Below are 24,461 nucleotides of genomic sequence, written 5' to 3' on the forward strand. Positions count from 1 at the left end.
TACCTGGCACCTACAGTTGTAATTAAACACAAATGGGGGTGAGTCTACAACCCAGTAAGAGATAATCATAAGTAAATAAACACAATTTACAACTGTAGTGGGCTCTAAGCCCCTAGTCTTATTTTAATTCTCGATACACCACACATGTTTGTATATTTTAAATTCCCTCATTATCATTCTCAAATACTCACTTTCACACAACTATCACTAGGCTGGTTATACCGGTAATAACCATCTATGGGCGTAGCAACCCTGTAGAACACCCCAATTCTACATGTTGGCCAGACAATAAACCATACACTCCCAGTGGTCCCCAGACCACCAGGCACTGCAGTGAACCTCCACGGGGACCCCACCGGTAGCTAGCCGGGAGGTCAAGCTCTCAATCTCGGCATGGTTCATGCTACATCCTAACCATGATGGTTATTAACCATCCATGGTCCTCTAGAGTCTCAAACCAGTGTGAGTGAAATCCTAAGTCATAACCAAGTTCACACATTGAACAATATTCTCAATTTCAAAGTTCACTCGTTCCCTCACGAATGGTGTCATGACTAATCACAACAATCTCATTCTCAATCCCATGATGACGTTAGGACTCACACCGCTCTCACTTAGCACGCAATGATGTAGTGTCTCTACATCATTAAATCATAGACGACCCACTCTCCATGGTGGCTGCACTCTGGCCGCGAACCAGGTAGCCCTTGCCACAGGTCGCCACTTCCGGGATTTAAGGGGTACTGCATGCTGAACTTTAAATATCCATTCACACCACATGAATGAATTAAATGAGACTCTAATCTAACTCAATTTCATCACAATGCATGATATAAATGCTCAATTAACATGCAATCCTAAACACAATCTCTTTCTATCATGCATGACATATTAACACTAACATGCATCTCAACATAAACATGTATTTAAAGTAACTCATAATTGTCAAGCATGGAATTTATGCATGTCATGGTCTAACTCAAAGCTATCATGCTAATTACATCACCTCTATAGCACTACGATAACAAGCAACGTGTAAAGGGTTTATTCACATCTAAAATTACTTATAACATCCCTTACCTCAAGTGCTGACTCTGTGCTCTCTCCGAAATCGAGCCTCACGAAGCTCTAACACTAGGATGTGGTCATTAAGGTAATTTACTTTAATCAGTTCACAAACTTCTTACTAAAATTACCAAAATACCCTTCCCGAAACTTATTAAAAAAACTACGGTTTTTACATTTCTGGTTTGACTAAATTTCATAAACTATTGTATTCCCCTCTTCAATATGAATCCAACGCACCAAACCTCACTCGATTCCGAGTTCAGAGTGCGAAGATATGCCTATTTTACCGAAAAGGATCTCACAGATCCAAATGGATCCCTTAGTACATTTCGGATTTCGGGCCACTTCGAAACTATTTTCAGATCCAATCCTGATCTGGATCCAAACTCTGTCTGTTTGGATGCAGATCCTTCTCATAACTGGATCCAAAACTTTTGACTGGATCCAAACTCTGTCTGTTTGGATTCAGATCCTTCTCATAACTGGATCCAAAACTGTTGACTGAATCCAGAAAGTCTGATTGGGTCTGAACCGGATCCATTCTATTCTGACTGGATCCAGAATAGCCTGACTGGATCCAGGACAGTCAGACTGGATCTGAATCTGTCTGTCTGGACCCATAGCCTTCAGACTGGATCCAGACCTGCCTGACTGGATCCTGGACAGTCTGACTGGATCCCGTTGTGATTGTCTGGGTCTAGACTCGAGACAGATCCAATTGGATCCAGAACCGTCCAAATCCAATCATACCCGGTTTGGATCAAACCGGTTCGATCCAACCCAACACGGTCTGAACCGGTTTCACCCAAACTGGTTTGGGTTTGAACCAGTTCACCCAACCTGGTTTGGGTCTGAACCGGTTCAACCAAACTGGTTTGGGCCGGAACCGGTTCGACCCGAACCGGTTCACCCATGACAATATTTTTTATATATATATATTTTTTTTCTCAACTCGTCTCGGTTCGGTCTGGGTGCGACCCGGACCGACCCGGTTCGGTCTGGGTCGCACCCAGGCCGAACCGGCCTCTCTCAGATTTTTTATTTTTTTTTTTAAAGAAGGGCTCGGTCTGGGCGCGACCCAGACCGGTGGGCTCGGTCTGGGTCGCACCCAGACCGACCCGCCCGAACCGAACCGGTCCCTCGATAAAAAAGAGGCGGAAGGGGCTGTGCCCCTTCCGATAACGGTTGTAGAGGGTCGGCCCCTACCGACCCTCTCTCTGCATTTCCCGCCCGGGCCGGCCTCCGGGGCCGGCCAACTGTGTCGGCCGGTCGCCGGGGCCGGCCGTCAGAGTCGGCCGCCACAGGGGCCGGCCGACCTCCCCCCCTTTCTCTCCATCTCTGTGATTTTTTTTTTTAAACCGTAACACGCCGGCAGCCATGGCTGCCGACCCTCTGAGTTCCCAACAATAAAGAAGAACGAAGAAGGAGATGGGGAAAGGGGCTTACCTCGCCGCCGTCGCCGGTAAGTCTCTCCTTTCTCTCTCTCTCTCTCTCTCTCTCTCTCTCTTTCTCACTGTGCAGAATGCGGAAAAGGGGAGCCTGCGTGAGGGTTTTTATAACCCTCACGCAGGGTGTGGGCAGAGGATAACCTCGCCCCCCTTTCCGCAGATTATGGGGGGTGAGGTTTATCCTCACCCCCACTCGTTACGTGGTTTCCTCCTTTGGGGGGAAACCACAGTTTTTTTTTTAAACTTCATGTTTATCCCCTCCGGCGACTATGCCGGAGGGGTTTTTACAATTCTACCCCCCTTAAAAGAAGATTCGTCCCGAATCTTACCTGGAAACAGTTGTGGAAATTGCTTGCGGATATCAGATTCACGCTCCCAAGTAGCCTCCTTATTGTTGTGATGGCTCCACTTGACCAAAACCAAAGATAACTCCTTGTTTCTGAGCTTTTGCACTTTCGTGTCCAGGATCTCGATGGGCTTTTCTCTCATACTCAGATCATCTTGCAAATCTAATACAGTCTCGACTGTATCCAATATATGGGAGGGATCTGACACGTACTTCCGTAACATGGAAACATGAAATACGTTGTGAATTCGAGATAAAGAAGGTGGTAGAGCTAACCGGTATGCTGCCTGACCAACCCTCGCAAGTATCTCAAACGGTCTAATATATCTGGGGTTCAACTTTCCTCTTCGACCAAAACGCACTACTCCCTTAAACGGAGATATCTTTAAAAACACGTGATCACCTTGCTTAAATTCTAACTCACGACGTCTTTTATCCGCATAGCTCTTCTGACGACTTTGCGCTGTGAGAAGACGCTCTCGAATGAATCTCACTTGATCTGTCATTCGTTGAACCATCTCTGGTCCTAACAACCTCCTTTCTCCGACTTCATCCCAACACAAAGGAGTTCGACATCATCGACCATATAATGCCTCAAATGGAGCCATGCCTATACTTGCTTGAAAGTTGTTGTTGTAGGCAAACTCCATTAATTGCAAAATATCATTCCACGAGTCGCTATACTCCAAACTACATGCCCGGAGCATGTCCTCGAGGGTCTGAATGGTTCGCTCTGACTGACCATCTGACTGAGGGTGAAAAGTTGTACTCATTTTCAGTTGTGTCCCCATAGCTTCTTGAAAACTTTGCCAAAATCGCGATGTGAACTTCGAGTCTCTATCTGAAACAATTGAATCTGGTACTCCATGAAGTCTCACAATCTCTCTAATAAACAATTGAGCCAGTTGGTCACACGAATAAGTTGTCTTACAAACTAAAAAGTGAGCTGACTTAGTTAGCCTGTCGACAATCACCCACACAGAATCCATCCCATTCTTCGTCTTAGGAAGCCCTGAGACGAAGTCCATTGATATATCTGCCCACTTCCACTCGGGTATGGGGAGTGGTTGTAAAAGACCACCTGGTCTTTGGTGCTCAATCTTCACCTGCTGACATACCAAACATTTGCTAACAAACTCAGCAATGTCTCTCTTCATACCATTCCACAAAAACGTATCTTTCAGATCACGATACATTTTAGTGCTACCAGGATGGATGGCATATCTAGAGTGATGTGCCTCTTCCATCAACATATTTATAAGTTGATCATCCTTGGGAATGCACACTCTCTGACGAAATCTAATAAGTCCTTGATCATCAATTTTGAATTCTGATCTTTCATCTTCTGAAATCTTCTTTCTTACTTGCATTAATTCTGGGTCTAAGGGTTGTTTTTCCTTAATCTGGTCCCATAATTCTGACTTCAATGTGGTCTCCACAAATAATAATCGTCTTGGTAAGCATTGAGCTTCTGCCTTCTGATGAGCCATCGAGGAGTATAATTTCCAACTTGCAAGTCTAGCTAGAGCTCCTGTCTTTCTGCTAAGAGCATCAGCGACTACATTCGCCTTACCCGGATGATACTTTAACTCAAAATCATAGTATTTCAAAAATTCCAACCATCTCCTTTAACTCATAATGCTTAAGGCTTTGATGGTCGGTAAAGACCTCAAATTGCTCGCCATAGAGATAGTGCCTCCATATCTTAAGGGCAAAAACTACTGCTGCTAACTCTAGATCATGCGTCGGATAGTTGACTTCATGTGTTTTGAGCTGACGAGATGCATAAGCTATCACTTTTCCGTGTTGCATCAGAACACAACCCAATCCTTTGTGAGAGGCATCACTATAAATAGTGAAACCTCCAGATCCAAAAGGTAAGACCAACACTGGAGCAGTGGTCAAACGCTTCTTTATCTCCTGAAAACTTTGCTCGCATCTCTCATTCCACTCGAACTTTACATCTTTCTTTGTGAGTTTCGTCATAGGAGCCGCCAACAACGAAAATCCTTCAACGAATTTCCGATAGTACCCGACTAATCCAAAAAAGCTGCGAATCTCAGTAGGATTCTTGGGTCTTGACCAATTGGTGACTGCTTCAATCTTTGCAGGGTCTACCATAATCCCATCTTTAGAAACAATGTGTCCAAGGAATGACACTTGTTCTAACCAAAAAGCACACTTAAAGAATTTGGCATAGAGCTTATGTTCTCTAAGTGTCTGCAGGACAATCCTTAGATGCTCTTCATGTTGCTCCTTCGAGGTAGAGTATATGAGGATGTCATCAACGAATACCACAACGAACTTGTCCAAATAGGGTCTGAACACTCTATTCATCATGTCCATGAAGGCAGCTGGCGCGTTGGTCAGACCAAACGGCATGACCATAAATTCATAATGGCCATATCTTGATCTGAATGCTGTCTTGGCCACATCTTCCTTCTTAATTCTCAATTGATGATAACCTGATCTCAAATCCAACTTCGAGAAGCATGCCGCTCCTTGCAGTTGATCGAACAAATCGTCAATTCTCGGCAAAGGGTATTTATTCTTTATGGTTACTGCATTCAATTGACGATAGTCTATACACATACGCAGTGATCCGTCCTTCTTCTTCACGAACAAAATTGGAGCACCCCAAGGAGATACTGAAGGTCGAATAAATCCTTTCTCCAATAACTCCTGTATTTGCTCCTTGAGTTCCTTGAGTTCCGCAGGGCCCATCCGATAGGGAGCCTTCGAAATGGGTGTTGTTCCTGGAACTAGATCGATTTGGAACTCAGTCTCCCGATCAGGAGGGAGACCTGGAAGATCTTCTGGAAAGACATCATCATATTCACAGACTATGTCTACATCTGATATTGAGAGATCTTCTTTCTCTTCGGTTTTCATGTACGCCAAGAATCCCATGCATCCTTTTTTAATATATATATTGGCCTTCAAACACGATATGACAGTTGGCTTATGTAACTTTCTAACACCCTGGTATGTGAAAGTTGGAGTATGGGGTATCTGAAAGCTGACACACTTTCTTCTACAATCGATAGTGGCATGATGGTCCGACAACCAATCCATGCCTAGAACAACATCTAGATCCTTGAAGTCGAGTTGCAACAAATTCACAGACAACTCTCGATCTTCAATTATCACAACGCAATTTGGATACACAGTATCCACAATAGTGGTTTCTCCTATAGGGGTCTCTATTAAATAAGAAACACTCAATGGAGAAGGTGCCACTGACAACCTTTTCCCAAAAGCTGAAGAAGAAAAACTATGTGTGGCTCCTGAGTCGAATAACACACGAGCAAGAACACCAGAAATAAGAAGTGTACCTTCAACCACGTCAGGGTTGGCAAGAGCTTCTTGCAGAGCAGTCGCATAGGCGCGACCTGGTACTGCTGGCTTCGGCTTTGGTGGAGCGTTGTTTCTTCGATCAGGTTGTGGGCAATCATTAGCATAATGCCCCATCTGCTGGCAGTTGAAGCATTTGACATTCCTCAATTCGCATTTACTCTCGTGCCTCTGGAGACCACAAGTCTCGCAAGCATTGTCCGACTGGACCGGCTTCTGAAACCTTTGCCGTTTGGCTTGCTGATTGCCAGCATTCTTGACTTGCTTACCCTGGTTCTGACCAGGGTTTTGTCCTCCAAAATGCCTCTTATTGCCGCGCTGGAATCTCTCCTTAGAATAAAACTTCTTTCGAGAAGATTCTGCCATATTGCCACCACTATGCTGAGTCTTTTCTTCCGTCTTGACTTTTTCCTTCGTTTGCGGTTTCTCAGCTGTCCGCATCTCCCAAAACTCGTACCTGGAGGCATAGTCCACCAGTCGGCTATATTTCTTTATTTGTTGTGGCCCGACCAACCTCAAAATATCGGGCCTCAAACCCCTCTCGAACCTTCTGCACTTTTCTTTCTCGTTTGCCACCAAGGACTTGGCAAAACGAGAGAGAGAGTTGAAACGTGCGGTATATTGGGCGACTGTCATGTCACCCTGCTTCAATTTCCTGAACTCTTCTTCTTTTTCCACCCGTTGACACTTTGGAAAGAACTGCCTGTAAAACCTCTTCACGAAAGTGGACCAAGGCAAGTAAGTGTCCGACTCCAAGGTGTCCCTGATGGATCTCCACCAGTGCTCTGCATCGCTGGTCAGATTGGATACAACTATCCAAACTCTTTGATCATCTGGACATTGGATGGAATCCAATGCCTTTTCAACTTGCATCAGCCAATTCTCTGCCGCGACACCGTCAGGAGTGCCATCGAAGAGGGGAGGCTGCATATTCTTGAACCTCTCTGCCCATGAGGTGATACCCGAAATCACCGTCTGTGGCTGACTTTGTTGTGCCCGAGTCGTTTGCAACAGTTCGTACAATATGCGGTTTGTAGTATACTCAGGCGGTACTCTCGTACTCTGACTCATTGGGGATCCAGGTGGAATTTCCATACTTTCTTCTCTACCTTCAAGATGAGTATATCTTTCCGGCGTGTGCGTTGCCGCGTGACTCCCTTGAACTCGTGCTCCTTCCGTAGTAGGGGAAGATGAGGGTGCCCTACGCGACGGTCCACCAATGTTTTCCCTTTCCCGCCTAGCTGCTACCGTGTCCTTGGAAAGATACGAAGTTCCTCTGCGAGTAGTCATTTGTACTGCAGTAAAATTCTCACTTAACATCACGTGTTTCATTGGAATCTCACAAGATCACATCTCACGCAAAATATTTCACTTTATTGCATTAAAAAAAATTCATACTTGAGAAACATTCTAATTAAGAAAAACGAACAATGCAATTAAAATAATATTATTCTGCTAAGCAAACTAACTAGTCCTAATCATTCTTCGATCCATCCGAAGCAGGGCCCGTTCCTTGTACTCCCTTGAGTCTGAGTCTCGGGAGGAGCATTCAAGTCGTACTGAGGCGTAGCGGGAGTGTATGATGGCGACGAAGATGCGTGGGTAGGTGTGGCAAGAGAGTAAGTAGGGGAGGCAGGATCATCACTCGGGTCTTCATCCTCGCCTCTCTCTTCTGAATTTTCTCTCCCCTGTCCAAACCCTGGGTCACCTTGGTTGGCTCTCGCTGCTTGTCGAGCTGCTTCGGCTGCCTGAAAAGTCGCTCTCCGAGCTTCTTCAGCCAGAAGCTCATTGAATGGAGGTGGAACCCTCTGGTTTCCCCCACTCATGGCCGCCATATAACTAACTCGGGACATATGTCGTCCCCATCCTCTTGCCATACGAAAACCTCCCCGAGGCACAAAGTTGGTGCTCGGAGATGCTCTTCTCCTGATGCCTCCTCGTACCGCCATCCGGTTTCCTCCCAAACGCCCATCTGACAGTTGCATTGGCGATTCCTCCTTCCGTAGGGTGGAGGATGTGGCCCCTGGGTAGTGTAGGGGTAGCTCTGACGATAACCATCCCGGTCTCCGAGAATTATGTAGATCGGAGGTAGCTGAGGCGTCAACTCTCTAACCACCTGAGTCATGCTTGTGATGACTCCCGTAACCATTGCCATTGCGGCAAAGAATTCATCTCTTCCCACAAAGGGAGGCTCAACTGGGTCTTGAGCCCGTGAGACTTCGTTGTTTCCTTGATTGTTAGCCAATCCTAAATATGCAATAATTTAATCACTAACATGTATTATTCAAGCAGAGACTTACATCTTCTTGTCATTGAGTCTTATTATGAATGATGAACAATTTTTCTGTGTAAATCTGGCTCTGATACCACTTTGTAACACCCCGATCTGGGACCTCAGGAGTCCGAGTTCGGTTGGTATTACTTCTCAGAGGGAAGAGTGAAAAGCTTAAACAGTGAAAACGTGGCTAAAAAAAAAGTTTTCATTTTATTTCATAATAAAACTTTTTCTTACATTGATCATCATTCATAACAGAAGAAAAGCAATTACAATTTATTCTCAATGACAAGGAAAGTAAAAGTATACCACTGCTCTGCTGAAGACTGAAAAAGAACTGCTCACCAACGACTGATTTAATACCTGGCACCTACAGCTGTAATTAAACACAAATGGGGGTGAGTCTACAACTCAGTAAGAGATAATCATAAGTAAATAAACACAATTTACAATTGTAGTGGGCTCTAAGCCCCTAGTCTTATTTTAATTCTCGATACACCACACATGCTTGTATATTTTAAATTCCCCCATTATCATTCTCAATTACTCACTTTCACACAACTATCACTAGGCTGGTTATACCGGTAATAACCATCTATGGGCGTAGCAACCCTGTAGAACACCCCAATTCTACATGTTGGCCAGACAATAAACCATACACTCCCAGTGGTCCCCAGACCACCAGGCACTGCAGTGAACCTCCACGGGGACCCCACCGGTAGCTAGCCGGGAGGTCAAGCTCTCAATCTCGGCATGGTTCATGCTACATCCTAACCATGATGGTTATTAACCATCCATGGTCCTCTAGAGTCTCAAACAAGTGTGAGTGAAATCCTAAGTCATAACCAAGTTCACACATTGAACAATATTCTCAATTTCAAAGTTCACTCGTTCCCTCACGAGTGGTGTCATGACTAATCACAACAATCTCATTCTCAATCCCATGATGACGTTAGGACTCACACCGCTCTCACTTAGCACGCAATGATGTAGTGTCTCTACATCATTAAATCACCGGCGGCCCACTCTCTATGGTGGCTGCACTCTGGCCGCGAACCAGGTAGCCCTTGCCACAGGTCGTCACTTCCGGGATTTAAGGGGTACTGCATGCTGAACTCTAAATATCCATTCACACCACATGAATGAATTAAATGAGACTCTAATCTAACTCAATTTCATCACAATGCATGATATAAATGCTCAATTAACATGCAATCCTAAACACAATCTCTTTCTATCATGCATGACATATTAACACTAACATGTATCTCAACATAAACATATATTTAAAGTAACTCATAATTGTCAAGCATGGAATTTATGCATGTCATGGTCTAACTCAAAGCTATCATGCTAATTACATCACCTCTATAGCACTACGATAACAAGCAACGTGTAAAGGGTTTATTCACATTTAAAATTACTTATAACATCCCTTACCTCAAGTACTGACTCTGTGCTCTCTCCGAAATCGAGCCTCACGAAGCTCTAACACTAGGATCTGGTCATTAAGGTAATTTACTTTAATCAGTTCACAAACTTCTTACTAAAATTACCAAAATACCCTTCCCGAATCTTATTAAAGAAACCACGGTTTCTACATTTCTGGTTTGACTGAATTTCATAGACTATTGGGTTCCCCTCTTCAATATGAATCCAACGCATCAAACCTCACTCGATTCCGAGTTCGGAGTGCGAAGATATGTCTATTTTACCGAAAAGGATCTCACAGATCCAAATGGATCCCTTAGTACATTTCGGATTTCGGGCCACTTCGAAACTATTTTCAGATCCAATCCTGATATGGATCCAAACTCTGTCTGTTTGGATTCAGATCCTTCTCATAACTGGATCCAAAACTGTTGACTGGATCCAGAAAGTTTGATTGGGTCTGAACCGGATCCATTCTATTCTGACTGGATCCAGAATAGCCTGACTGGATCCAGGACAGTCAGACTGGATCTGAATCTGTCTGTCTGGACCCATAACCTTCAGACTGGATCCAGACTTGCCTGACTGGATCCTGGACAGTCTGACTGGATCCCGTTCTGATTGTCTGGGTCTAGACTCGAGACAGATCCAATTGGATCCAGAACCATCCAAATCCAATCATACCCGGTTTGGATCAAACCGGTTCGATCCAACCCAACACGGTCTGAACCGGTTTCCCCCAAACTGGTTTGGGTCTGAACCAGTTCACCCAACCTGGTTTGGGTCTGAACCGGTTCAACCAAACTGGTTTGGGCCTGAACCGGTTCGACCCGAACCGGTCCACCCAACAGTTTTGGGTCTGAACCGGTTCGACCCGAACCGGTTCACCCATGACAATATTATATATATATATATATATATATATATATATTTTCTCAACTCGTCTCGGTTCGGTCTGGGTGCGACCCGGACCGACCCGGTTCGGTCTGGGTCGCACCCAGGCCGAACCGGCCTCTCTAAGATTTTTTTTTTTTTTTTAAAGAAGGGCTCGGTCTGGGTGCGACCCAGACCGGTGGGCTCGGTCTGGGTCGCACCCAGACCGACCCGCCCGAACCGAACCGGTCCCTCGATAAAAAAGAGGCGGAAGGGGCTGTGCCCCTTCCGATAACGGTTGCAGAGGGTCGGCCCCTACCGACCCTCTCTCTGCATTTCCCGCCTGGGCCGGCCTCCGGGGCCGGCCAACTGTGTCGGCCGGTCGCCGGGGCCGGCCGTCAGAGTCGGCCGCCACAGGGGCCGGCCGACCTCCCCCCCTTTCTCTCCATCTCTGTGATTTTTTTTTTTAAACCGTAACACGCCGGCAGCCATGGCTGCCGGCCCTTTGAGTTCCCAACAATAAAGAAGAACGAAGAAGGAGATGGGGAAAGGGGCTTACCTCGCCGCCGCCGCCGTCGCCGCCGCCGCCATCGCCGGTAAGTCTCTCCTTTCTCTCTCTCTCTCTCTCTCTCTCTCTCTCTCTCTCTCTCTCTCTCTTTCTCTTTCTCACTGTGCAGAATGCGGAAAAGGGGAGCCTGCGTGAGGGTTTTTATAACCCTCACGCAGGGTGTGGGCAGAGGATAACCTCGCCCCCCCTTTCCGCGGATTATGGGGGGTGAGGTTTATCCTCACCCCCACTCGTTACGTGGTTTCCCCCTTTGGGGGGAAACCGCAGTTTTTTTTTTTTTTTAAACTTCATGTTTATCCCCTCCGGCGACTATGCCGGAGGGGTTTTTACAAGTTGATCAAGCAAAAAACAACATTTGAGAAGGCAATGAGTGTTTGGGAGATGAAAAAAGAGGCTTCAGCCAAAGCACAGGAAGAGGTGGCGAAAGGAGAGGAGAAAATCCAACTGTTTTCTGAGGCATTGGCAACTGTTGAAGCACAGTGGGAATTTCTTTGCCAATAAGCCCCTGGTCTCAGAGACCTCGATCTTATGAATGAGGTGCCATGAGAAATAGTTTTATTATGTCACTGGACACTTATTTTTCAGGCAACGGTTATATTTTATTTTCTTTATAAAAAGGACAATGCCCGTTCTTAAACTGTCACAGCGTGCAGGAAGGGTTTTTTGTGTTTTCTTTTATTTCAAAGGCCATTGACTTGGTATTCCCCCTTTGGCATGGGGGTGTATAGAAGTTCAATTAGCATCTATATTCACCAACACCAGAGAATAAAGAAAATATTTTCTTTATACTTGATGATATATTAAAGGAAATATATGCTTTATATTTTATGATTCTTATTGCATTTTTGTGTGGTGGCACGGTTTGAAAGTATGTAGAAATATATAATAAAAATGCTTAATGTATTCATATGATCCAATAGTGGACAAGCAAAAACCCAGAATGGAGAATATCGAAATAGTCCACTAAACGACCACAAAAAACCTTCAAAGAGGCAACACATAAAAATATATAGATCTTTATTAAGTGGGGGCTTAAAAAGCCCTAGAAATACATGAGAGTAGAGACCCCTATTTATACAAGAAAAAGGAGCACAAGAGGGGGGGCCATTGTGGGCTCCCCACAGTGTCATTGGGAGCCCCGAACGGGCTCCCAACGACTTTATGTGGGACTCCCTTATGATGTAATAAAAACGGGTTTTTAAGAAAAGGAAAAATAAAAATAGAGAAATAAGAAAAGACAATTAATAAAATAGTTGTTTCTAAAAGCAACTATGTGAAATGACTAAAATACCCCTATCAGGTATTTCACACACACACACATATATGTGTGTGTGTGTGAGAGAGAGTATTTAACCAGCACATCTAGTTTTCTTTAAAGGGTCTTGGTATTGCCTTATTTTGCACTTTGTCTGACCTTACTATGTGAACAGCTGTGAGAGTATTTAACCAGCACATCTAGTTTGTCTCTCCTTTCTATAACAGATTTTTACTGAACTATGCATGTGGTGCACGACTTTTTTGCTAATGTTTTGTCATGCAATGTGCAGTGTAACGCATAAATGTTATCCTTTGGAATCCAATTATGAACTCCCTAGCAAGTGTTTTACTGTCCATGACCTTGCCTTTTGCAGCCTTGGTAGCAGTTCAAAATTCCAAACTGCTCAAAACCTGTTCTAGCACCTCCAACTTGCATCCAATCTACTGAAGCTGAAGTATATCTTTCCAGTAAGTTGTTTTCACACGAAAAAAGATTTTCCAAGCTTAGGAGATCTGCAAAATCCAATCATGTTGCCTAGAGTCTCTTCACAGAGAGTTTCCCCTTCACCTCATTTTGTTCTAAATCCTTCATCAGCAACTGCAGCTGGGCCATTTTTCTTTCAGAGTATTCGTCGCTCTGAGAGTTGAGACTAACTCGATTCAGTCCCTTGTGTTGATGTGGGTGGAAGGTTCAATTCTTTTGATATTTCCAAGCTGGGATGGCACTGAACAAGCACATCTTGAAACATTTCCAAGGCAGGTAGGGGGTGAAGATGGTCTGAGTCTTTTGACTTTTGTTTCCAGGAGGGTTCTCTAGCAAACCAACCATCATTTCTTCACAGTTAGTGTGTGCTTATGTTGCTGCATTTGTCTAGTTGCAACTGTAGTCTGTGGTTGATGCATAATCTCATTTGGAAGGAGGGACTCTCGTACCATAATGGACAAAGTGGTCCCCACAGGGACGTGTGAGTTGCATCCCTAGAGGGTGCGACACACGCATCCTCATCTGCTTGTTCAATTCTTCTTGCATAAACAGTCTCGTGTGGGTTGGATGAGATAACAGGATGCGTAGGTTGCACTATCATAACAGAGGGGTCTTGAGTTCTAATCCCACCATCTTCGCTGTCATAAAAGGAAAACCAAAAAGGTTTCTAGTTTTTTGATCTGCAGGCAAAATCAGATAATCTTGTCTTCTGTTTCTCACTTGGACTTGATAATCTAATTCACGTTTGAATGCCCAGAAAACCAAAAAGGTTGCGTGCCTCGATTATCGAACTCATGTCCTTCAAAGGTGATGCCATCCCATTTGCAGCAATCAGTCCCATTCTTCCGCGAACAGAGTAGTGGGTAAGAAGCTTTTGGGTCAAGCACAAAGCCTTGCTTGAAGCAGAGCTTTGGATAAAGAAGCAGAGGGCTGAGGCCATGCATCAAGAGGACGTGGTACGATAACGTCCATAGCAGTAGCAGCAACAATAAACAAGGCTCTTGGGTGACACCGTATGCCCATTGCCTTGCCTGCCAATCAAACAAAACAAACACCAAAGTGGTTGCTAATGGGTTTATCTCTATTCAGCTACAGAAAGAAAAAGAGGATATTAAATAAGTTGCCAACTGCCAGTAGTCAAGTCCATACTTTTGGAGCTAATGGGACACCGAATTTGGTGAGCAAAGTCCATAACACGAGGACTGAGCCCCATGGCCTGGTAAAAACGTTCTTATCAAAGTTTGAATTTCCTTTTTGGGGTTTTTCCCAAATCCATATCTACCTTATAATATACATATCTTATTCTTATCTTTATAGTTATCTTAATTTTACGATCTTAGTGTCTTAATCTTAATTTTAATATCTCGAGCCAAACATGCTCGGCAGCCCTACCAACCTCAACCAGAGAGATCTTAAAAGATGGGTTGGGTTTGACCCGGATCCAGACCGTACCAAATCCTATAAGGTCAGGGTTTGGTGATAATTAAAAAAGCCCTATTAGAATCCGGGTCAGACCTGAAGGCTCCCATTAATATATGGACCGTACCAAATCCTATAAGGTCAGGGTTTGTGAAATTTCATAACAGACTTGTGCCCGACCCGAGTTCCAATTGATCCATAAATTTTTAATGTAAAATTAATAAAAAAATCATTTTACGATGTATGGTTCATCTAATTAAGAATCCGGGTGTGGTTTCTCTTATGATGGGTCTGATTAGACTTGGGTTCGGACCTGGTACCATCATCTCAAATCAAGTTTGAGTCTGGTTTCACCAGGGTCCGAACCAAACCCGACCCATTGACACTCATAGGGCTTGGACAGTGTTCCTCATTTTTATGACAAATCATCTCAAACTCAGTTCTCATTTTATTTGGTTTCCCAATTTTTTTCACCAAACTTGGAATTGCTGATCTGATATCTAACTGTAGATCCAACCCATTGACAGCCCTAACTAGATCCATAATATACTAAGGGCTAAAAAGTGTGGGCTATTTTCACTAGGGCAATTAACGGCCGGTTGGGTTCCGACCCATCATGGTGTATACCTGAATCCGCCCAAATAATAAATGGCCGGGTTCTAATTTTGTCGGGTCACGAAAATGAAATCCCAAACCCGGATTTCATAAAAATATTTTTCTTAAAAATACATAAATCAGTTAAAAAACTGAGTTGGATTGGGTACCCGGAAAAAGAAGGGTTTGTTTGAAACCCGTCTTTACCTGACCTGCTGTATAGCGGAACTCATTAACTAACATGGATTTACAATTTCAGTCATATGCAGACCAGGACCTCAGAATCAAATTGGGTAGGATCCAGCTCCAATTTTTAACCCAATTATGAAAAACAGGTCTGTCTGAAAGCCTGACCCGTTTATGCACGACTCCGTTAACTCATACAGGTTTAAGAGTAATCTCTCATTGAACATGAATACGAGAATTTTAATTTATTTTTATAAATGTACACATGAAATTATAGTGTTATTTTTCTTGTCCTTGTAACCTTAAAATATAAGTAAAGTTTTGCAAAGTCCTACAACTCATAGAAAGATAGGATCAATGAGAGAGGTGGTTGATAGCCATGTGGGTAAATGAGATTTAGTGATAATGGTGAACGATGAATACCAATGTATATTCTAAGCAATATTTTTAAAAACCAACTAGTGAACAACACCTAGATAATAAGATACTAGTGACTCCATTTCTACATATATGTGAATGAATTGTCTGTGTGAAAGACCGCATGCAAGCAATCAAAACACATCTATGGTTAAACTTTTTTGCTTTTCACTCCAAAGACCCAACCATAATTGATTTGACAACATCATGCACAACAAACCGTCCATACTTTATTCAACCAACTGAAAGACTCTTACATATCCAATCAAGTTAATGTCGTGGGAGCAATGATGCCAACACTTTGTCCACAAGATCCCAATACCAATTCCCCATTCTTTTACTGAACAAGATGGGCAAAATGGTTGCTGCCAGTCCCACCACGAAGCCTAACCCTGGGGCCATGTACTCCCATTCAGGCTCCTCATCATTACCAACTATGAGAGGAGTGTCTCTAGAACTTGAAACAGAGCACGGCCTTGACAGTGTCCCACAAAGCTCAGGGTTTCCTTCAAAGCAAGTATCATCGAAAGTACTGAATTGGCGTTCCCTGGGTATGCTTCCTTGGAGGTTGTTGAATGATAAGTTTAATCTGGAGAGAAATGTGAGCTTTGTCATCTCCTGTGGTATGCCTCCGGTCAGTTGGTTGTGAGAAAGATCCAGAGATTCCATTTGAACCAGATTCCCCAATGACTTTGGAATGGGACCTTTTAGATGGTTGCGAGACATGTTTAGTACATGTAACCCTGCCAACGTCCCTATCTCTTCTGGGATTTCACCGGTGAACCTATTGCTAGAAAGATCAATGGTGGTTAGGAAATTGACAAATATCACAATATCTTCAAAAACATTTTGATATTTTATCAGCCGTTTCAAATGTTACATTGTGGTACTTTTTTTTAAACATCAGGCAATATTTGTGTTTTTATTGGTCTTTTTCATATCATTTTTATTCTGGTTTACATATTTTCCTCTTTTTATTTATTAATTTTATGAACTTTGGATGAAAATTTAAGGAGAAAAAAAAAAAGCAATTCCTCGCGAGAATTTGATTGTCCTTATTTTGTTGCTTTAAACTTTTGTCACTATGGTCAGCCCTAGCCAATGAGATCTTTCATTTAGGATGTTTAAACCACGACCATCAGTGGAGATGGACCTTGGCTATCATACGGGTGGTTAAGGTTCAATTCCTGTGTGCATTACCTCCTTGCACAAGCCCACGCTCAGCATAAGCCTTGGGAGCGAGGGTCCTAGCCACAGAGTTTTTACCCTCTCCTCCCGTGGTCGATCTATAATCTACCTGCTACGAGGCATTGGATATCTCAGTGTAACTAAATAAAAAAATCGGATATACTTTGGTTGGAGGCCTTCTTTCTAAAAATCGACATCAGGGAGGAATCGATTCTAGTATCGATAGAGAAAGACGATAGAGACCAATTCAAAGAATGGCAACTTTGGAATGAGCTTGTGTCAGGTAAAACTGTGTACACTTATTCATTCATAAGCCATATGTATTAACGGATTGCAGACTGGAATGTGCAATGCAGAGTGGGAATGGTACAGTAATAAGATCAATGTGAAGTAGAGAGGAATTAGATCATTGATGAAAGCCAATTTCCCAAAGTTACAATTCTTTTTCACTATACAAGAGTAACATGATACAAGTTATGAAGCAACCCCAGCCCATCCAGCATCTCCATCATCTCTCCATGCTCACTTTCATCATCACATACATGCACTGTTACAGATAAATTGAGATCGGCCTGAGAATAATGATATTACCAACTAAAGCAATAGAACAACCATAGCGATGACGAGGGCAACTGTGCATATCAAAGCCTGCAAAAGTCATTAGGCATAAACTCTTTTAGAATGCAAATATGTACGGCATTGGCATGGCCCAAATGGCCAGAAGCTAACCAAGCAAATCCCCTACTTGCCAAATAACGAGAGAGAGAGAGAGAGAGAGTACAGCAATTGCAGAGGCTGCAAGACCAGAACGTTCCCTTGGGTCTTTGAGGTAGTAGTTATCAAAATAGAGGATGGTGGCATAGTACCACATCAATGGGAAAGCAAATCCAAGCAGAAAACTGGCAAAATAACAGAGAACATCAATTCCAAATTGCCAATAAAACAAATGAGAGAGAGAGAGAGACTCACGAGAACCATCCCATCCCACAACCAAAGCAAGGGAGGGGCTTGTCATATATCCCCACTTGCAAACCTTCGGAAACATTGATCAGAGAGTACCTTCCCTCACAGTTCTTGCCATCCACTGCAGGCCCTGCTCAAGAGTACAGTTCTCAGTTTCCGACATCCCTCACTCAGGGGCAGAGATGATTTCACCATTTAATACACCATCAAACCAGAAAACAACCGGCTACAAGAAAAGCACAAAAAAGAGTCGCCAACATTAAATAATACTAGGTATGGTACACACGTTACCGGTGTCAAATGGCATATACTGCCATATGCCATGATCCATAACCATAGGGACAAAAGTTCAAGCTGCAATTCATTCGCCATGAAATACTCCGGAGTTTTCCAAACTTATCCTTTTCTCAGGTTCTATGGGAAAAAGCCAGTCAAAATAATAATAATAATAATAACAATAATATTTTGAAATATAATAAGGAGAAATAAAAATATATGAAATATTAAAAATAATGCTTTTCACCAAGATTTTGCCAATAAAAAATAGATATGTTGATATTCTCAATGCATCTGTTGGTGCACTCAGTTTTTATCAGAATCAGGATTTTTAGTGGGATTTAAATAACTCTCGTTATTTAACTGAAGTAAACCAAGTTCAAGCCAGGGTTACCGGAAGCATCATAGGACATGGGAAAGCACACTTTCCCAAAGCGTGTTTCGAAAGCACAAAACGTGGCATTTCCAAAATGTGTTGGAAAGTGCCAAAAAAAATGGGAAGCTCGCTTCCCATTCTTTTTTCATTTTTTTTTGTGTTTTCATTTTTATTTTTATTTCTTTTTCCTTTTTTTTGCTTCCTAGGTCACTTCCGATCTGCTTCTCTTCTCACTTCTGAGATGATTCCTAGTTCGCTTCTAAGATGTCATGTGCTTCCCGCTTCTTAAAATTTTAGAAGTGCCTCGCTTCCCGCTCCCGCCTACCCGACTGACAACTCTGGTTCAAGCTGAATCCCAACCCTAGACACGAGACACCAAGTCTACAAACAGCAAGTTCTGTAGAACCACTCCAGCCTCAGTGTATGGTTCAACGGAAAATGAAAAAGCATGCAAATTGAAGCTCATCATAAGATAGTGTCCAAAATAACCCAAACAATGTACAGAGGACAAGGGGGCAACAAGACAGTCACACGAATGCTTCTAGTGCATACAACAAATAGATATCAAGAAAAATAAAAATAAAAGGATGTGCACGTCCACATATATAAAGCATATATTATCCTTAAAAAAAGGAAGAAAATCTAGGAGATATGGGTCAAGGTTCTCTCACGAAAACCATGTGACAACAGGTCTTCAAAAGCTGATATTTTAGGATAGATACCTAGGGGCAATTTACTGACCACAGTCAGATTGCTTGTGATGAACATTGTAAAAGCACATTTATTCTATTTAATATAACCAACTACTTCAAATATAACAATTGAATAATAACTAAAAACACTAGGAACCAGCAACAAGCATCAAAACTCACTTTAACCCAAAAATGTGATATCTCATAAATAAGAGTCAAGCTAAATTCCAAGACATCAAGTAACAATGGACACCATACGAATTAGAAATCTAATTGCCTGAAAAATAACAACGAAAACAATGCTTAAAAACACAAGGAATTAGGAGAGGACAAGAAGAAGAAATATTCATTCCAGACCCAGAATAATAAAGGAAAAATTCCCACAAGCGAGAACCAAGATGACTTCCCAACACCAGGTAATAATGCACATATACATGTCTTAGACCAAGTGGAGAAATAATAGCACATCTATCAATTAAAAACAACTAATTATAGGAAAAGTAAGGTATCACAATCAAATATACAAAGCAATAGATGACTCAACCATAGCATATTAAATTCGAGGCATCCTGGACCTAAATAATCACATGATTAATTGTGGCAATATATGGAACTTTATCAAAGTTATCATTTCATCGTATCTAACCAAGATTTTGCAGTTGTACTTGGTGAAGGTGCACCATATGAAGTCCACTCATCATAGACAAGTAAACACTTGGTAAAAGTTTAGGCATCATGATTCCAACACTGCAGTACCTTGTTCCATTTGCATAAGTATATTGCATTCACTTTGTTAGGAAGCCAAAGTCATCCACTCCGCAGAAGCCCTACAGCTTCATAATATATAATTATTTTAAAATGACAAAAATTAATGGCAGAAACGAAAATAATATCAGGAACAAGCAATAACAACCAAAAAATAATGATGATGCAATGTAGATGCAGAAACTAGAGGCTGCAAGTCTCTCTATGAAAATGTGCCTTGCAATTATTTGGAAAAAAATATGTATCACATACTAGTAAAAGAAGAACTAAAAGATCAACACATAGGTATGAAACACTGAATAGGAAATGGAGGCTATTGGTAGATTCGTGCATGAATTGAAATTCAATAACAAAAGACAGTTAAAGAAAAAAGAGAGAAGTGTCTTAATGTGCATGTGCACAGGGTTGCATAATACATTTAGGTGTGAAACAAAGAAGTATAATATAGTTTCTTTATTGATTTTTCCAAAGAGAAAACAAGAACTTGTTACATATAAAAAATGACTCAAATTTTCAAAAAAAATTATGAAAATCAGAAAAAATTAGCAAAAAATCTAAAAAACCATAACACATGAAACAATGATGAATTGCACAAAATACAACCATAAAATTACATATGAAGCATTTATGTCTCTATAATTTGTATAAGACATCATCAAACATCAACTATATCACAAGAACAATGCAAAATATTAAATATCTTGCAATTAAGAACATTCCACAAGATTCATACTTTCATATTACATAAACAAAATTATTATGGCAATAGTTGTACTCAATTTTTAATCGGTTTTCACTCATTACTTGAGTGCCCCATTGCCATGCCGGATCATCTCATTTTCAATTGAAAAAGTGTGGATATTGATTTCTACCTTAATATAAATCCCAAATTTTGGAGGTTAGTTTTATAATTTTACTCATAATAGAGATTTTTTACCTTAACCCACTTCCTTGAGTGAAAAAATGGTAAAAATGCATTCTTACTTGAGCAAACCGCAAAAGCCTTCTCCCTTGTGCACAGATCGGCCCCCAAATCGCTCTCACGATTCTTAGGGTGTGTGAATACCACTCTAATGGCCTCTACACAAATGAGGAAGTCAGCCCTCAAGAAGTCTTTAAAACTCAAAAAAAAAAATGGCTCTTTTTAAAGTGCGTTGACGAACGATACAGGGATGTTTCATATGATACATATGATATGTACGATGCACCCTGTATCATACGATACAACACGATACAGTTATGATACATACGATACACACTCGTATTGATCGTATCACGATACAAGTGTTTATCGTATAGCTTTTGCCTACAGTAATGATATGTATCATACAATACTTACAACATTGTTATGAACCATGTCAATGCCATGGTTCCTGAAAGCAAATACCTGATAGTATCTAAAATTATAAATTGTATCTTTTCATAAAAAAGGGGATGGTGGAAGAAGAAAAAATTAAGGTTGTACAAGGAACAGGATGTGATGCACAAACAATCTCATGGGCATGGTTCTTATTTCAGCTTTCCCAACATTATGGACATTGGTGTAGCAAAATAGGTGGAAAAAAGATAAAAACAATCAGATCACATAATCACTAAATCACAAAATATGACCCAGCCCATAGTCCATAACTTCAGTACATCTTAACAATCTAGCAAAGATTGAGGCAATGAGGCCGTTTGCCAGCAAATGTGACACCAAGAAAAAGGCTAGTTCACAATATTAAACTCGATTCAGCACAAAATTTAAATTTAAACCAAACTTAGATTCAACTATCTAGGAAAGAGAAAGAGAGAGACAATAAATAACATGAGAAGTCTCAGTAGGTATATATGATTTTAGATTAATTAGCCTTTCATGCCTTAACCAAGACAATGAAATGTGTCCAAGTCATAACTAAATGTCAGTGATTCGTGGAAAAATATTCTCTGTCACAAGTAGGCCCAGCGTGATTTTAATCATGCCATTAGTAAATATCATGAGATAATCGTGTGAGCACTTAATTAGGAAAACAGGGAAAAGTTACACCCTCAGATGCCAGATGTAATCCCAAATTGCTCCACTTACCACAAACTTTCAGAGCATTTCAGTAACAAAAAGTTGCTGAAGTTATTCCAGAGTTTGACAAACATGTCAAAAGAAACTAATGAGGAAAGTTTTACAAGAAAATTACCGTCTTTATCGCAGAAAGGATCAACAAGGGTTGCATGACTATTTTTTATTATCAGTTGTTTTCAAACACTAGAGACCAGGATCTCACTCAAGCTTAAGCTCTTCAACATTTGAGCAGTACAGAAAGCAGAGCGAATATTTATAGAACCCTACACCTGATCCAAACTTCAAACAAAGACTATCAATGTGCACGTCTGCATGGCTGCAACACCTTATTAACAATTTAAAGTGTGGAAATCCAACAATCTCACAAAAATTTCAAACAATGTTTCCAATACCGATAACATGCTAATCCTCCCACCACCTCAAATTCAACCAATGATTCACCAAATGAACATCATCTTCTGACACATGCTCAACAAAACATCACTAGCTTGAATCCAAAATGTTTTAAATAAAAGAGATTACAACCAATGTGCATGAGATTGAAGAACCCAAATTAGGATACCTTAATTGACATGCACACACACACGCGCACGCGAGAGAGAGAAAAAAAGGATCAAAAGGACGCATATTTTTACTTTTAGACTATAGTCAATTCCTTGTGTTAATCGAAAGGTAATAACAGTCACTTCAGAAGTACAGTCTATTACTTAATTCTAAAGTATAGATTAAACACAAAGTACTACCTTCCGCAGCCTTGTTAACATCATGAAACATGATATCTTAGTTACAGAGTTGACATAAGATAGCAACAAGATAATGATGGATGGAAAAAGTAACACACACACGCGTGCGCGCGTGCGTGCGTGTGTGTGCAGAGGGATAAAAGGAACCACCGTGTGCTTAGTTTGATGCATAGCCCTATAAACAGTAACAGAAGTCCCCAATCGACAGTTTCTTTCTCTATTTCCATTCTCTTTTAAATAATTGTGTTTCTCCATGAGACCAAATGTTTACATCAAGAATCCTTAAACACTGGAACCACCATTAACAACATATCCAAAGAATAATTGGCAGACTGACAACTTAAGTTCCGGAGGGCCATATTTTTTAAATCGTTTTAATGCAAAAAAAATGAATTGGAAAAAATGAAATCCGTTACTGATTAACTAACAGACAAAAAAAAACACAAACCAACAGACAGCCTATTGAATCAAGGAAAAGGAAAACTCGCACAAATCGCAAAATATTCCCCTTTCTTTCAATCCATCAAACGAAGAAAGAAGGAAACACCCTTCAACCACATCAAAAGAAAACCAACCACCCTTTCCTCGACAAACCAACCACATCAAAAGAAAACGAACAATTCGAATTTGGCCATCGGTTTTCTCCATCTTTTCTCGACAAACTAAGAAAATAAGAGAAACCCACTCCGAATTTGGTCAGAAAATCGACTCCCCAGAATACAAAAATAGAGTTTCCCTATCCCTTCTTTACGCAAATCAACGAAACCAGGGAAACCCGCTTCGTTTCCGCCCGGGAAAGTCGATTTTCCGGCTTCTGCAGTAACAATAGCAAAGAATAGAAGAAGAAAAGAAGGTGATGATGATGATGGTGGTGAAAAAGAAGGGGGATGAAAAAAGAGTACCATGTGGAATAAGGCAGAGGAAACGAAGGACCAACCCTCTTTGCAGGAAGGGGGTCCGCCGCAGGATGTTGGGGTACAGAACCCAACTTTTTAACTATCAAAAGTCGGAGCACTCTGCTAACGTCACCAAATCATTGAAGTTAATATATAGGAGAGGAAGAAAAAAAGTGGAAGGTGGATGTTTCTACATGGTGTATGCAATAATATATTCGGCTTTCCTGTATACTTTGCTGAGGGGGAACCGACATGGATGGTACAAGGGCGAAATGGATCATATTATCATTTTCTTTATGTTTTTTTAACATTAAGATAGGTTGGGTTAGATTAATCATTATCTTTTTTGAGGGAAAGTTTAATGGGTATCTTAGTAGACTGTTAGAACAAGGTGCTTTGAAATAAATAGCTGGGCAACGTGGCTTAGATGGAACAAACGTTCATGACAAAAAAGTTTGACACGTATATATATATATATATATATATATATATATATATATATATATATATAGAGAGAGAGAGAGAGAGAGAGAGAGAGAGAGAGAGAGAGAGAATAATGGGTAAGTGCTAAATGATACGTGGTAAATGACTTTTTTAAGGTTTTTTATTTTTATTTTTAAATGTTGAATCTACTGTTCAAAATCTTTGTAAAATTTTTAAACTCCAAATATCATTTTTTTTCATGAAAAACACATGATCTTGTTGTGAATTTAAATTGAACATGCCCGAGTTGAAACTACCTAAAAAATACTAAAAGAAAGAGCAGAAAAGCTCATTTAGCACGTA

General features: G+C 41.4%; 1 protein-coding gene across 3 annotated transcripts; it reads right to left on the bottom strand.

Moving 5' to 3' along the window:
• Nucleotides 1-17,294: 17,294 nt before the first annotated feature.
• On the bottom strand, nucleotides 17,295-23,842 carry LOC149839248 (large ribosomal subunit protein eL20z-like). Of its 3 annotated transcripts, none has more exons than XM_090004053.1 (5): nucleotides 23,682-23,842; nucleotides 19,972-20,042; nucleotides 17,878-18,001; nucleotides 17,690-17,807; nucleotides 17,295-17,556 (listed from the first exon to the last, which is right to left on the bottom strand). In XM_090004053.1, exons 2-5 carry the CDS (start codon nucleotides 19,985-19,987, stop codon nucleotides 17,503-17,505), a joined length of 312 nt encoding a protein of 103 aa, XP_089860179.1. In that variant the 5' UTR covers nucleotides 19,988-20,042; nucleotides 23,682-23,842; the 3' UTR covers nucleotides 17,295-17,502. The 3 variants fall into 3 exon arrangements, with proteins under 3 accessions (XP_089860179.1, XP_089860178.1, XP_089860180.1); XM_090004052.1 differs by having other exon boundaries at nucleotides 19,972-20,048; XM_090004054.1 differs by lacking the exon at nucleotides 23,682-23,842 and adding an exon at nucleotides 20,965-20,997 and having other exon boundaries at nucleotides 19,972-20,048.
• Nucleotides 23,843-24,461: the final 619 nt, after the last annotated feature.

Source organism: Nuphar pumila, chromosome 4 (assembly GCF_984573655.1).
Source record: "Nuphar pumila chromosome 4, dmNupPumi1.hap1.1, whole genome shotgun sequence".
NCBI classification, from domain to species: Eukaryota; Viridiplantae; Streptophyta; class Magnoliopsida; order Nymphaeales; family Nymphaeaceae; genus Nuphar; species Nuphar pumila.